This window comes from Eleutherodactylus coqui, chromosome 4 (assembly GCF_035609145.1).
Source record: "Eleutherodactylus coqui strain aEleCoq1 chromosome 4, aEleCoq1.hap1, whole genome shotgun sequence".
Lineage (NCBI taxonomy): Eukaryota > Metazoa > Chordata > Amphibia > Anura > Eleutherodactylidae > Eleutherodactylus > Eleutherodactylus coqui.
The window spans coordinates 229,328,743-229,345,013 of NC_089840.1; the positions used below are offsets into that span (position 1 = coordinate 229,328,743).

General features: G+C 44.2%; 1 protein-coding gene across 3 annotated transcripts in view; it reads right to left on the reverse strand.

Annotated features, from left to right (window-relative positions):
- Positions 1–293: 293 nt before the first annotated feature.
- JMJD1C (jumonji domain containing 1C) overlaps positions 294–16,271 on the reverse strand; it is a 226,024-nt gene continuing 210,046 nt past the window's right edge. For 2 of the 3 annotated variants that reach the window (XM_066600820.1, XM_066600822.1), the window contains 11 exons: positions 15,509–15,722; positions 13,778–13,983; positions 12,072–12,350; positions 9,744–9,912; positions 9,538–9,628; positions 8,141–8,271; positions 7,588–7,710; positions 5,154–5,308; positions 4,458–4,634; positions 2,952–3,083; positions 294–1,254 (listed from right to left, as the gene is read on the reverse strand). In XM_066600820.1, coding sequence (XP_066456917.1) covers positions 1,165–1,254; positions 2,952–3,083; positions 4,458–4,634; positions 5,154–5,308; positions 7,588–7,710; positions 8,141–8,271; positions 9,538–9,628; positions 9,744–9,912; positions 12,072–12,350; positions 13,778–13,983; positions 15,509–15,722 — 1,767 coding nt within the window. In that variant the 3' untranslated portion in view covers positions 294–1,164. The remainder of the gene's footprint in view (positions 1,255–2,951; positions 3,084–4,457; positions 4,635–5,153; positions 5,309–7,587; positions 7,711–8,140; positions 8,272–9,537; positions 9,629–9,743; positions 9,913–12,071; positions 12,351–13,777; positions 13,984–15,508; positions 15,723–16,271) is intronic. The other variant, XM_066600821.1, reaches the window with a different exon arrangement.

Sequence of the window (16,271 nt, forward strand, 5' to 3'; positions counted from 1 at the left end):
CAAAATCACATCAAAATCTGAATGCGTGAATAAAGCCTGCTGGCTCCTTAAAAACAATGTATGGTGTAACTGGTGTGAAGAACTCAACCAATGTGAATCTCAAACCTTGGGCTGGGGATACACTGATGTGAAATCATGGGCTCGACAGGATTCCTATGGGAGGGGGTAACCATGTGCAAGAAACCTGTTCGGACACTATAGTACTTTGAGTTGCACTGAGCCCCCCCCCAGTCTGGCGAGTAGCTTCTCTCCGCAGGTACGCAAGTTTGCGCAATACACACGTGCTACAAGTCAACATTTGAGAAATTCTTTTTAATGGAAAATGTAAAACCCCTTTGAACTTCAATGTACAAAGCATGTGGAACACTTGCACTTTTAACAAATTAAAGCAAGCCAATGTTTTAAAAAAATACATCATTGAATGTATATATGTATATATTTACATAGCATATTAAGTTTTTAATATTTAGCTTCAAAATGTCACATAAATTTTTACCAAAATGAGACAACTTGTTTCAAATAAATTACATCTTGTTTAAATGTCTAATTATACATTGAGTCGGCTTCAACGAGTCATTGAAGAGTCTTTAATACCGTGTTATATCTTATAATGTACAAAGTTTACAGTTATTTGGCAGTAATCTCTCCGATTATGTTATGAATGCTTCCATATGCAGGCAATAGCTGGTGATCTCTGTTTTACCCTCACAGTTATTGTGTCAATGTAGTGAAAAATATCCAAATTATTTTTAGCAAACTATACAAGTCACATTTACATTTGATCAACAATAGAGCGTAGAACTTTTTGTTTTCTTTTCTTTTTCTCAAAAAATAAATACATTTAAATCTGAACATTTTTTTTCTTTTTCACAAACTTTTCATATACAGTATGTTACATTGTAGCACAGTCTGATGGCTCTCGTGCTAACCCCTGCAGCGCTGGGGAGGCCTGTAATGACCTTCCTGGCCTGCAGGGGGAGGCTGACCACAAGGGCTGTGATCGGGTTATACTGGTGTGGTGTCAGTAACGAGTACAATACTTGGAGAAGAGTTTCTTGGCACGGATGAGAACGGCGGCTCGCTCAGTGTCCTTTATGCTTTTTCTTGCTTCACGTGGCACAAGAATCTCTTCGACTCCAGTTGAAATTTAAAAAAAAAAAACAACTAAGATTCCTCCATGTCTTCCATTTCCTCTTCGTGAACCTTCAATGATCTCACCATTTCTTTGACTGAATGGTACAGGATGTTTTTTACCTGCGTAGAGAGAATATTAGAAGTATATTTAGTGTCTTTTGCAAAATACGCTTTAATAGAATGTGGTACGTCTGACTGCAAAATTCTATATTTTCTGTACTGGGCTTGTGCCAAAAACTCGAGCTGTATCACAGCACATGAGTGTCATAGACTGGGGGCCATCTGCTTGGAAGGCCACTCTATGAGCTGGAATAGAGAGATGCTGTGTAAGAGGGGATCCTGTTCAGTCCAACTTGAGCGGTCTTTGCATTATAGGACAGCCAGTCATCTGAATGGCCAACCTGTAACACTAAGTCTGGAATTCCGCCGCGGCGTATCCACCTGCAGCCACTAATCCCGGGATTAGCCAACCATGTGGATGAGATTTCTCAGAATTCGCCGGCCGCAGTATGTTTATTTTTTTTTCCTTCAGCTGCAGCAAGCCGCGGGTTTTTTTAAGCGGCCTAAGTGCTGCAAGTTTTGAAACAGCAGATTCCCGGTGGAAATCTCGCGTTTTTTTGCTGCAGCCAAAGTGCGAGATTTCCACCCAAAATGCGCCCAGTGTGAACCGAGCCTTAGTCTCCCCTGCAGCTGGAAAAATGTCTGGGAAGTTGCAGCTTCCCCTGGCAAGCTGCGGTTTGCTACATTCTGTTCCCAGGGCGATCAATAGTTTCACCCCTGATGCCACATACTAAAAGGAGGTGTCCATGATGGGACTATGTGACAACTCCTTTAAAAAAAAAACAAAAAAAAACCAAAAAACTAACATTAGAAAACATGCAAAAAAAACAACAAAAAAAACAGGCAAGTCATCTGTAGATTTCCCCCATACTTTTGGTCCTGTTCTGTCTCATACTGTAATCAAAAAGTTGTAAATTATTTGTATGCCTCCGTTCCCACCACAAACCTGAGAGCACATAGCCCCCTGGCTGTAACAGGAATCCCCATCAAGCCTCTATGTGCTGTAGGAATCTAGCTTGACCCCAACTGCAAGGCCAAATATATGAGGATCTGTTCACTTCTACATCGTTATTTCCATTACAAATGGAAGCCATGATGCGGTGCCGGATTCATTGCATTGTGACCACCAGACGCCACTGATTTAGAAAGGCGTTTGATAAGATTTAGAAAGAGGTCACTTGTGTGATGGGAAAAACAGCACTGCGTGTGTGTGAACATAGCCTTAGACTGGATCACGCCGCCCCTACTGCAGCGGTGCGGTCTGGAAGTGCAGGCGCAGCTCCTACTGAATTCAACCAACAGGATTAGATTCTCTAGTTTTAGGGCAGCAGCACATAGGTGCTTGCTTCTGTTCAATATTACTGAAAGGGGATCTTGAGGACAACTACCTGCAGCGTGCTGCTTTGTACAAGGTAAATGGACCGCATCCGGCTAGGAAACATATAATGAATGTCTTTGCATGGCTTTAGCTCAGGCCTTGACAAGGGGCATTTGCTGTATTTCACTATTCTGCTGCACTTTTCCAGTTCAGCTTTTAGAACAACTTTTACCTGTACTTCCAACTTTGTGACCTTCATGTTAGCACAGAACTGAAGCTGAACAGGGACACACGGTCACCATGAATCAAACTTGAGTTTATGCTAAATCCTGACCTCATTCCTGCCCGACATTCATACTTGTTGGAGGATAATCATTAGAAAGTGACAGCATAGGTTTGCCAATTTAAGCGCAGAACGCGGTGTCTGCACGCATTTTACCTGTAATTTATCATCAAAATTGATTTCTTCTTTAGAAAGCCTCAGCTCTTGAGTTAAATGAAATGAGTGAACAAGATGTTCCGGAGACACGAAGTCTTGAGTCACTTGGATGCAGCTGTGAAAATTTTGCACCTGCCACAGTCAAAAGAGCAAAACAAGAACGTGTAAGTGCCACCATCCACGGCTCACGAATGAACGTGTCCGATCAGTAACCACCCACACCATGACGACTGGATTACCATAGTGCTACCAGCTTGTACAACAGCGTGCAGCATCCTAGTAGGGCATTCTCCCCTAGAAGCAAGTATTTTAGGGGAGATTAGCTCGGTAACACTGCATCTGCTGGGACGTCCATCTCTGCATGCCGCCCCCCCCCCCCCCTCCCCCGCATCAAACCTAAGGCAAAGAGGTAAATTCAGGCCCCTCAGCCTGCTATGCATATTAAAGGGTGTTCCCATCTCGGATTTTCATAGCCAAGATGGGAAACAACCGCAATGGCTACCAGCCATAGGCCACGGAAAAAGCAGAGCACTTATCCCAGCGCAGTTTCTGTAGCTCTCATTGAAGTGAATAGGAGGTATGGACACGGAGTAGCACACCTGTGCTGCACTGGTCATTTCAATGAGAGCTATAGAAACCTCTTACAGCTTTCCGACAGGTGGTCGGCACAGAAAGCAGGGTTTTCCCAACTCGCCCATGAAAAGCCAAGATGGGAATATCCCTTTAAGGCTCCATAAAACTAACTTTGTACAATGCTGTAATACAAATATAAGAACAAGCCTTTATGGTAAAGTCTATGTAGAGGTCATAAGCAATGCGCCAATTCCAGGAAAAGTGAGCTGGCAAAACCATGTAGGCCTCAACCTCATTGGTTGCCATTTCACTTTGCATTGTGTGATGTTATCTATGTAGGAAATAAATCACTTTTGAAAGTGGTTTTCCAGGTTAAATACTATTGATCAGATGAAGCCCACCTCTCAGGACCCTGGGAGATCAGGTGCCCACTGTCAGCACTGCAATACACAGCTGATGCTCCGACTCCAGTGTTGTGGCTGGAGCTTGTAACTGCAGGCAGGGGTCACATTGAAATCAATGGGAGCTGTGCCTGCAGTTACAAGCACAGGCCACAACACTGGGGTTGGAGCAGTAGCTTCTGCTATGACCCCTGTGTATTGCAGCACTGACAGCGGATACCCAGTCAGTTGATCAATGGAGACCTTAAGCGGCCGGTCCCCTGCAATCAACTGTTGATTCTGAGGATAGATCATCAATAGTTTTTACCCAGAAAACCCCTTATATTGGGAACACTCTAGGGTTGAGTTCACATGTAGCATATCTGCTTGCAATGCATGTGATAGTAGACTGCTATTGATAGAAAGGTCAGTGCAATTCAATACTGAAACCCCCCAACCTATAGAGATCTCTATGTTTCTGTCACTCCTTAGGATTCATCTATTTAATACATTTGACTATATATTATAATTCTAGTTTCCATCAACGCTTCACCTGATAAATGGCTCCTGCGGGCAGTATGATTGCATCGCCCAGGAACTGGACCAGCGTGTGGCTCCTCACACCATAATCCTCCAGGAGACTTTGGCGGAGTTTCTTATTCAGGTACCAGTTCTGGTCTCGGATAGGGTCGTGGTCAGGGAGGATTTCAAGGCACTGCTCTTTTGCAGCCTACAAAGACAAAAAGCGAGAGATGTCATTTATTGTCCTGGTACGTTCAGCGCCGCGCCGCAGTTTACACGTCTTCCCTGCTGGAGCATTTGTGATTGGCGCGCCAAAACACTTACATAACAGAATCCCCTTCCAAACTGCAGTTCCCTGTGAAGACAACTTGTGTACATTGTGCTAAAATGGAAATTCTCAGAAATGACAGGGGGGGGGGCTAGTCGTAGGAAAAAAAATCTCACAAAGTTTTTCAACATTCCCAAGGAAAGCAGAAGTAATGGCAGAAAGTGTACTACAGTAATAGCCGTCACAGCGAGCTCTCCTGGCACGCGCTCCGCAGAATATTTAGCTCCATTACCTCCTCAGTGCTTCTTGGTTTGTTTTTTTTCTTAATAGTTCAAGTGACTCATCAGATCCCCCCCCATGTTATTAACTCATTAGATGCCACCATATTATTGATTTTCAAGGCGGCTGGTAATTTCTCTATTGCTGGATGTGGCACTACAGCAGTCATGGCGCCCTCACCTTATGTAGAAACTCTCGGATTTTGTCTGCGTCCTTAGTCTCGTAAATGTGCCAGAGAGAACCGGGAACCTCACTGGTGTCCTTCAGTCTTTTCTTCAAACATTCATCCATTTCCTCTTCCTCAAACTTCTTTACGACACCTGAAAACAGGAAGGCTAGTTTACGTTAGGATCACAGGAATATACTTTTAGGAGATGTGAAAACTAACACATGGGGTAAAAAAAGGGGTTGTCCAAAGCATCCAGACGTGCTTTTCCACAAGGCGTCCGAGAAAGCCGGGATCTGATGGCTTGCTCTGGATAACACTTTGCACTGTTACTGACATCAGCCGCGGACTGCGGATTATATCATGTTGGTGACGTGTAATTACTGGGCAAATTAAAAGTTTTTTAAAACTATTATACTTTGTGTTACAAGATATTTGCACCGCAGAAACCAGGGAGCAGGCGCGTATTAAAAAACATCACTCAGCTCCCTGTCACCTGCCCGAACACCATCATAAGTTAATTTATGGTGCTTTAGACAGGTAACAGGTTCCCTTTAAAGTGTACCAGAGTTTTCTAAAATACCCCAGGTTCTCCTTACCTGCTTATTACACCCCGTTTCATGTCTAATTTTCAGGTGTTGCCATTTGCAATCCACTTTCAGGGACAGGACGTGTAGCAAGCCTATCACTCTGCTAGCAGTTCACTGCCCTTACTTTCCATGCTGCTTTGCACTGTCTCTGGTCCTATCAGCAGGGAATTAGTATCTGAATGTCCGCCCCATTATTTTCCCAGAGCGATCAAGGCATTTAGAGACATTCCTGCCAAATGGTGAGTAAACCGACTATATTGTGTGTACAGGAACGCACACTAGACACACACCTACCTGCTATAATAGCAGGAGAAGCAGAGAATGGAGATAGTTCTCTCAGTGTCTGCAGATCTGTCAGCCTGCAAGTGCAGGATAGCAGCCTGGGAAGACAGACCCTCCTACTATTGCTATGGAAACATCCCTGTATCCTTGTTACTGAGGAAGCTGTGTACCCAGCGACAGTGTGGATTGCAGAGAGGCTGGAAGGGAGACCCCTAGTGGTAGCCACGTGATTTACAGCAGTAAAACATTTTTAATGCAGGTATATTACAGAAATGATGAGACTAACACAAGATAGTAGATAAGCAGAAGTTGCCTGAAAAGTTACTGCACTTTTATACTTTGCTACTTAGCAGCGAATAAAATAGTGATGCTGGAGCCGCAACAGTGAGGAAATACTACCCAAGCAACACAGTGCAGCGCCCATATAGCAGCACCAAACAGATGCCAACAAGAAGTACGCATAATACCACAGTGCAGGTCAAAATACTTCCCAAGGTGCGCCACGCTACAGTGAAACAAAATATTTCACCAGCACAGATAACACAGCATTGTCCCCCTTCCCATGCCTTTACCAATAGCAGCAGTATTGTCCCCTTGCCATCCCAGCTGGCAACAGCACTGTTTGCATCAGAGCAGATTCGTTGTGCTGGTGCCCAAAACTGCCAGGGAACCCACGCTACACCAGCTGATCGGCTACACCTCATCCTTGGAAGAACAGCATGGACTGCAGACTGACACACTGCAGCAATCTGCTGATTTATGCAGCTGTGTTTCGCTCACAGCATTGTCTAGACTGGGTATAATTGTATGCACTTCTTAGTTGAAAGTCGGGCTAGTTATGTACAAGTTTTCAGCCTCTGCATGTAAACAAAAGAACGATCATTCACTGACAGCAAACTATTATCTTGAGGACGGCGAGAAACAAAGTATATTGGAAAGTTGTGGAATGTTTCATTTATGTGGCGATAGGGAAATAATATTGATACCCGATCCTTAGGATAGGTCATCAATAGATGATTGGCTGGGATCCACTGTTCGTGACCCCAGCTGATCGGGCTCCCGCTGTCAGTGCCGCTACACATGGGGTATGGAGCGGAGGTTGCTGCTACGACCTGTGTAGTGGTCGGCTATTGTAACATGTACAACTCCCATTGATTTTAAGGAGCACCCAGCCTGCAGTTACAAGTGCCAGCCACTACACAGGGGTTGGGGCAGCAACTTCCATTCTATACCTCTGTGTGTAGAAACTGACAGTGGGCACTCGATCAGCTGATTGCTTAGGTTTCCTGAGCAGCGGACCCAGCCGATCTACTACTGAGGACTTATTTGTAAGATTGGTCATGAATAGCATTTCCTTCGAAAACCTCTTAAGCACATAATCACCCTTAGGATGTGTTCACACAACATGCTCAAACTGTGCAATTAAAAAAAGCAGTGTGAACACAACCCAACATGTGAATAATAGAGCGGACGTAGGATAGGCCGATCTGCTGTGTCTGCTCTGAGCGGACATTTTTATCTACAGTGTTCAGCGATTTGTAGAGAAGTCAGACATTTATTTGTGATGGCCACGTACCTGATTTACTAGCTGCCACATTGCCTTTGACTACACCAACGTAGACTAGAATGTTGACCATATCCGACACTTCTATATGAAGGTTTGTTGTACCGGTGTCATGATCCTTGGTGGCAATCACTCCTGTATGCACAGAAATTGAGAGAGAAAAAAGTTAGTACGGTCCTGTCTTTCCACATCACACTACTTCTTCGAATAAGTGTCTGTAAAACGTCATCTGCCCCCCACACAAAGAATCTAAAGACGGCCTGAGACGTTATATGAGCATTGGTCAAACCTGATGACTTCGGCCAACAATCTGCCTACATAATTGTCCTGACTCTCCCCCATCAGCAGATGTCAACCATGCTGGATCTCAACATGTCAGAGTCAGTCAGTCATGTGAATTCCCCTTCTGACACTGAAAGAACATGGACGACGAGCCGCGTGTAAATGCATATAGGGGAGGAACCGTTCCTCAATAGCAACCTGTAATCCACTAGATTTAATAACCTGATTCCAGACATTGGATGAAGCCATTTTCAGCAGATTTAGAATTAAAGCATGAACTCACCGTATGCGCTACACAACCTCGGGCCCAAATCTGGCCGTACAAAGAACGTTGGCATATGTGAAGCCAGGTTGAACTTCCCATCTGGATTACAGTATTCTGGGACTGGGAGCATTCGAAAGAAATCCTCGTGTCTGGGGGAGATAGCATACAGTGGTTAACCTCCAACATAACATGATATCTTGTCATGCTCACAACATAATAGCAAGGTTACAATGCAAATACGTTGTAATACCATGTACGGTCAACGTGCAAACAAGAAAAGCGAATTTGCCTACATCCAGAGGGTGATGACCTTGGTTAAAAACATTCCCTAATCTGAAAAGTTGTGCTTGCAGGATGGGTGCATGTGATTCTAGGCATCCCATCATGTCATACTTTGCAAACTAGCCACAAACTTACACTGAATGGCTAGATTATTAAAGACACCCTATGTAGTAGCACATTGGGCCTCCCTTGATAACTGCAGAAATTTGCTGTGGTGTACATTCATAGGCATCAGAAACATTCCCTACACCATTACTGCCCCAGCCTGAGCTGCTGACAGGAGTACCAGCGCTGTATTGTACTGCAGTCTGACTGTCAGAACAATTCTTGGCATCCTCCTCTGACCCATCCTTGAATGTCCACAAGATCCCCTTTCACTGGATGTTTTCCCTCATGCATACCGTTTTCGGTATACTCTCCACACTGTCGCACGAGGAAACTCATTAAGGTTGGCAGTTTTTGCAAGCCTCCTTCTTAGGGTACTTTTACACAGGATATCAGCCGAAAAATCGTTCAACCGAGTGATTTTTACCGATAGTTGTCATATGTAAATGTGGGACCCAACAGGGTACTGGGTGAGAAATCGCTCAGTTGTTGCTTGTCGCTTCAGATCACTGAAACAAGAGACTAGTGAGCAACGTCTCACTTAGAATAAACAGGCAGTTGTTCATCTTTGAACGACTGCCTGTTCACAGTGAATGGAGTCAGGAGGGTGGCCGGAAGAGATCCCCTGTGTGAAAGCACAGCAGCCATAATCGTTGGGATGGTTGTTGAGCGCTTGACTGCCTGACAGTTGTCCCCTCGAAAAGTACCTTTAGTTGCTTAGAGTACTTGAATTGCCAATTCAAATGTGGAATCATACAGCAATTGATCAACAACACTAGCTGACATGATTCTATGCTGTTCTCTGCAGTCACATGTCCATCCCATAAAAGGACAGGGGGTCTACAGTGTGGAACAGTGAAGATACAGTACCCATCAGCAATACACTCCAGCAGCTCTCCAAGGTTGGCTCCATTTTTAACAAACTTAGCAAAATACCAAAACACGGCGCCCGGTAATGTTACATCAGGAGGGCATCAGATTTTAAGAACTCCAACTGATGTAAAGACGAAGCCGCAGCGCAGTATTACCTGGAAGGCATCATGTTTTTGAAGTCGTCTCCAGAAGGCTGATCTTTCAGTTTCAAAAGTAGCGTTTCACCATTTTTAAGTTTCTGTCGTTCTGTTTATGCAGAAAACGAAGATGATGCAGAACAATTAGAGGATCCACATTAACAACTTGCACAGACAAAACGGTGATCCTTTATTACTTTCATCACCAAACTAGTGAAACTTACTGGAGACATCCTCAAATCCATCCCAGAACTCCTTAACATTGCCACTGGACACGAGTCCCTCCTTACAGTTCAGAAGATCCCCTTGATGCTCCCCAAAGTCATGGCTGATTGCCTCAGATTTCCACAGATTTGGGTTCATTTTTTTCTGATTTCCAGAAACCACAACAGTCTAAGAAGAAACAAAACATTACAAAGATTAGGAGGCTTAATTACGGAGAGTCTTTTCCATACAGCAGACGAAAGCTGGCATTCCATACATCAGTCTTAATTAATTTGTCGCATTTGAATTAAACCGTTGAGCAGAATTGATCTAGATCCAGTAAGAGGCAGCAGTTCTGACCCAGAATCACTAAATGCCGAGGAGAAGTCGTCCAGCACTTGGTCCAGTGAAGAACAAAGTTTTATTTCATAAGTTTAAACTAATACAATCAGGACATCCTGGTTAGCCTACTGGTTTCAAACCACACAAAGTTTTTATTCATGGCGCAACTGTGTGTGGTTTGAAACCAGTAGGCTAAGCAGGATGTCCTGATTGTATTAGTTTAAACTTATGAAATAAAACTTTGTTTTATATTTTCACTGGACCGAGCGCATTTGCGCATGAAAAGAACACATCCCAAACTCGTTAAACTAATTGGCAATTTCAATTGGCTGAGAGCATAAGTGCATTTTTTGCGCACAAAAACGACAGTTAAATGTAATTGCGTGTGAATGTGCAACACCCGATGTACAAAAATGCAGCACAAATACGCATACCCTCGTGTGAATCCGGCCTAAGGGTATATCATGTATAGCATGTAACATAGAACAGATTGTCTTCAAGGAATTCTCCACTGTGCATTTTGCCTGCAGATTTGCTTCCTCCATTGAAGGTCAGAAAATCCACAGCATTAACCCTTTCCAGTCCAATTTGTATCCTGGTTTTCCTAGGGGGCTTACTCTTTCTGCCGTTATACAACGGCGGTATATACTGGCTAAAGCCAGTACTGCATGAGGTGACACGTTGGATAGGCTCCAACAGCAGAGAGGCTGCCAATATACAGTAAGAGAACCCCGACGGATGTCTACCAACATCGCAGCTGTACAGCCGTAAATCATAATGTCTTCACAGGTCAGAGAGTGAATTGGAAAGGGTTAATGATGAATATGCCGAGGATGTAAAATCCGCAACGCAAGTCAATTTACACTCTGGATTATTCTGCAGCCTGCTGATTAGATTTTTTGAAGTCTCGCCCACATTATATGTTCTGCACACAAATCCATGGTGGAAAACACACAGCACATAAAACATACAACATGTTGCAAAAATGTCTGCGAATGTTCCATACAACTGAATGGCACTTAAAGGGCTCCATGCGTATGCAGAGCTCCACGTGTATGCTGCAGAAATCAGGTCATTCAGATGCTTGGAACAATCTCAGAAGTTTCTGCAACAAACTTGCTGCATGTAAATATTCCGCTATACAACTTTATAGCAAAAACGTTACATCCAGCACATATGAAGCCAGAGAACAGACTCAGCGAGTCAGGTTGCTTGTGCTTTCTTTAATTTGTATGCCGTTTTTGTCATTCCAATATTAAGGTCTATTGAGACATATCTGTGCTGTTGCTTGGCAACCGCTGAGGTGCGAGGATGTAAACAGATGGCTGCAAACATCTCGCTGTTCTATCCTTCCAAGCTGATTATACGGTGATGCACTTAGCAAATAATGATATGCAAAGTTTCTTTTGCTCTTTTGCATCTGAAAATAATAGGATTAAGGCACATCTCCATGTACAGGTAGGTGTTAAAGCGACCCTCCAGTCCGGGAACCAAGATGGTCGCACCACGTCTCTATCATCTGATGCACACTGGTAGTCTAAGGCACTACAAACTGCTGAGATCAGCCACATGAGCAGCGAGGGCCATTGAGCAGCATGTAGTGTCTCAGACTACAACGCACGGGCAGTCAGGGAAGCGGTGCAGCCAATACGGTTTGTCCTGGACGACGGCTTGTGTGCAGCAGAATCATAAGTTGTGCAACTGTAACACTCAGTTTCAATTCCTTGCCATTTTCAAAATCTGTGCTTGCTGTCGGTAAATCTAGAGGTGGAAAACCTAACCTGGTAATATCTGAAAATGGTATTTTTTAAACAGAGTATTAGAATTCTGCACTTGAGTCAGTTGTACTGTGATCAGGGCAGCAAGCAGAGATCTTGAAGACTGAGTAGATTAGACAGCTGTACAATGAAGCATTCTGCAAAGATTAAGCTTTTCCTCCATTAAACCAGAAAAGCCTTTTAAAGAGCGACCGCTGCCATGCCAGTCACCCCGTGTGAATGACTAACCTTCCCCTGCTTCCAGCAGTCTCTGAAGAGCTTCCAGTTGCTGTTATGCCTGTGATCTCTTAACCATAAAATGTGTCGATCGCAGATCCAAGAATGAGGAATATCATTGTAGGTCCTTGTCTTCTCCTCCAGAGGTGGCTTGCGGCTCTCCGTGATTTCCTCTTTTGGCTCGGGTTTTATGCTGGGCTTAGACGGCCTTGTGGCAGGAATCTTGTTTTCAACCACTGATGCGATGATGTCATCCAAGATGTTTGGCATCGACCTCACGCCTTTAGAACTCTGTTATTTCAAAGAGGAAGAAAAATTTATTTAAAACCTTACAAATGTCTCTAATAGTTTGCAGATTTATGAAGTCTTAGGAATATTTGTTTTGGGTGACATTTGTGCGGAAAGCAACAACCCACGAGGTATTCTGTGCAAAGCTAAAGCAACAGTTACTAGAATGTACCCGACCCCTTCATCAGGGCTATTAATTTATTATCGACCGATAATAAACTGCTGCAAACGTACAAACCTGCTTTTTATATTACATTTTTTTTTTTAAATCTTTGTGGACTTTGAGGGTAGGTCCAGCACTGCACATGATTTCCACAGTGGAAAATCCACCACAAAGTCCGCGTGTGGGTTACATGCAGATTTGATGTGGATTTTGGTGCAGATTTGCCATCTCATGAAGTGTGACTTTGGCCGCCTGCAGACGGGCGGGTCGGATCCAGCGGCGAGGATTCTCGCCACGGGACCCAACCTGAGCGCCTGCAGGGACCAGCGCGTACTCACCCACGCCCGCCAGCTGTTTGATGTTCTGGCTTGCCGCGCATGCGCAGACCGGGGCCGGCGGCGGGTGAGTGACATTTCTGTGCGCCCCGCATGGTAATAGGGCATGCCGCGATTTGTTTGCCGCGCGATATTTTGCACGGTCAAATTGCGGTCGTCTGCATAGGATTGCGTTTGTTAATGCGATCCTATGCAGGCTTCCAGTGGCGGAAATTCCGTGGGAAATTCCGCCGCGGAATTTCCGCTCGTGTGCAGGCGGTCTTCCGCTGTGAAAATCCGCAGTATGCCAATTTACTTCTACAGCCATGTGTGGATGAGGTTTCTGTGAGTGTCCCATTCATGTATATCAAGCTTGCAGAAATCCATGCTACATTCACTTCTATGGATTGAATGTTAATTTGCAGAGATTTCTGTAACAAAGTAACTGTGCCCTAATGAATATTCATGAGCAGCTGTTTTGATTCATGCGCACAGATGAAGTTTATGAAGACTAAAATGTAAGTTTTAGGAAGATAAACCCCGAGCAAGTGCAGAATGTGTGATGCATCCATCCACCTCCATGCAATAGCATAGACTCTCATGCACACACAGCTTGGCTCCCCATCGCCTGGGAATGTTGTGCTGCTCCCTGTACTAGTTTCAAACCTGATTTAACTTGTCTACGCCAATTAAAATGTTAAATACTGCATCACATTTCCCATTCAAAAGACAACTTTGTTTGCCGTTAACTTCCAAGTTCTTGGTTGTCTTTGGCAAGTAGCTGCAGTCTGAGAGGAGTTTTGCCAAGAGGATAACTTTCCCCTCTCAGCATATTATTCCTCCCCATCATTTCTGCAATTCAAATAGTTTCACCGTGGATGCGTCCAGAATCCAAGGGCATACAGGAACGTTTATACCGCTCTGTGCTGCAGCCTGAAGCGGCTTATACTCACTGGATTCCCTACTGAGTAAACGGGTGCAAAGGCAATGCCGGCGTCCGTGGATCCCAGGCGCAGTTTGCCAGCAGTAGTGGTAAGTAGGTCCCGCAGGGTGGAGCCTGGCTCGCTATTATGGGTTGTAGGAGGGGAGGATTTGGAGGTTACAGTTTCGTTATCTTGTTCTTCTTTGATATGTTTTGTGACGGGGACCTCTTTATTCTCTGCAATTTAGGAAATGAGAACAATAAGTCAATCAGAGTGCATACAAAAAAAAGCTGTAGTTCTGCTAAAACATTCATTTCTGTCAAATCACCTGAAGATATAGATGTGTCCTTCCTTAAAGAGTGCCTGCACTTTCACTTCGTAGCACTTCTGCTCCGTCGGCCAATTTCGGCTCCTTCCAACAGCTGAAGACGATCCCATATAACGCTATGTAGGGACGTCTTCAGCTGCCGAAGGAGCCAAAAATGGCCGATAAAGCAGCAGCGCTCCAAAGTGAAAGTGTAGGCACTCTAACTTGTTTCTAAAACGGACGTATCCCGATATGCACGCCACTAGATGCTAAGCAATATGAAAAATGTATACGGCCGACAGATGCCATTCATCACCATAGACTCCCATATTAAAAGAACTTTTTCCGGCTGACCGACAGATGCCTCACATCGATGCCATCACCCAGCGGCTTTGTATATTAAGCAAATGAATAGATTTAACATTTACTTTTTGTACTGAGTGGTACAAGATTGCAATAGTATCATGATAAATTGTATAGCAAATCAAGAACAGTTAAAAGGGCTTATCCAGTTGCAAACTATTGATGGCCTATCTGCAAGATTAGTCATCAGCAGTAGATCAGCGGGTGTTCACAGCTGATCAACCAATCTTGTGGCTGGTTCACTTCTGCATCGTGATGATTTCTTCAGGAAGCAGACAGCTCTACTCTCACTGCAGTGGTCAAGCTTGGTATTACAGGGAAAATTCCCATTGAGGTGAATGGCCTGTAACAAATACCAAGCCTGACCGCTGCAGTGGGAACGGAGCAGTTTTCTTCTTGCAGAAATGATCTCTGTGCAGGAACGCATCGGCCACAATAGCGGCTAATCAGTAGGGATCCCGGGCGGCAGAACTCTGCTGATGGTCTATCCTAAGAACAGGCCATCAATAGTTTAGAGCTTGACAGTCCCTTTAAGAGTGGAGAAATCTAAGCCTGGGTTCATACTTTTTTTGGCCTCTGCTTAATGGTACAAGTTCCAGACATATGCATTAAAAGGAGCTTGTGAAGGATGCCTAATATGGGATTGTCTAACGGATACCTTGTGAGCTTTTTGATGACGGATATATTAAACAGATGCCATTACAGCCTATTGGTGACAGATGCCACTGTTAAATGAATGCTTGAGGGATGCCATACAATGGGATCCCTTACCCATCGGCCAATATAGTATCCGCTTTACACAATTTTTTTGACAAGACTCCAAAAGGATGGAATAGTGTAGTTTACTACGCAATTCCATCCAGAGGGGAAAAAAAAGGAAAAAAACGTCATACCTGAGGGAATCCAGACAGACAGGAGCCATGGCAGTGCATGTACGCTTTTAGCTTCCGCCTATAGACATGTTTAGTGTGTGCATCTGAAGCTTTCCCAACATATATGTTAAATGGGGGGTAAAAAAGCAGTGGGGAGCTACCCTTAGACTGCACAGACATTCTTGCTTGGAGTACTGGTAATTAAAGTCTGAAATGTACCTTTCTTTTCTTCTCTTGCCTTTTGTTCAGCCAGATCTGCCAGCCAGTGCAGTGAGGAATGGGATTCTGGGGACGCCAACTTGCTGTCCGTGCTCGTGTCACTACCGGGGCTTGCATTGCCATTGGTTTCAGGCTTCTGAGAAGGGCTGTTCTGTTGTGACTCCGGTAAACTCAGAGATATCTTGTTACTGTGATTAAGGACATTTTGCAACACCTAAAATATTAAATACAAGTATTAAGAATGTGTCGAAAAAGTAGGAACACAGAGCTGTACCTGACTGTCCTCATACAGGACCCTATAGACGTGACATAACCCCCTTCACATTGTATTTTAGCAGCTGCTCCTCCCTATAAGTCTGATGAACTGGATGTAATGGAGATCTATTCCAGCTAAGCCGACGTTCAGTACGCTGTGGCTGGCACCATGTACATGGATTAACAGTTATTGGTAAGAGCTGGATGTGCAGAACAAACTTTCAGACAGTAGAAAGAAAATGTAAATCATCCAAGAAATAGCAAAATGAAGACGTTTTCAACCAGGATGGGTTGGCTGGTAACCAATGAAAAATTATTTCTGAAAAAGCTGAGTGGGCAATGTTTAGTCTGAACCCAAGTGTTTCCTATTATTTTAGTCTGCATGGAAGTGTCTGATTTTCTACAGGCAGCGGAAAGCCAGCAAATATTCCAGTTAACAGATTTCCAAAAGCCCCACCCAGACTCAATAATACTGATAAACAGTCCCCTAATGACCCAGGGCCGGCTA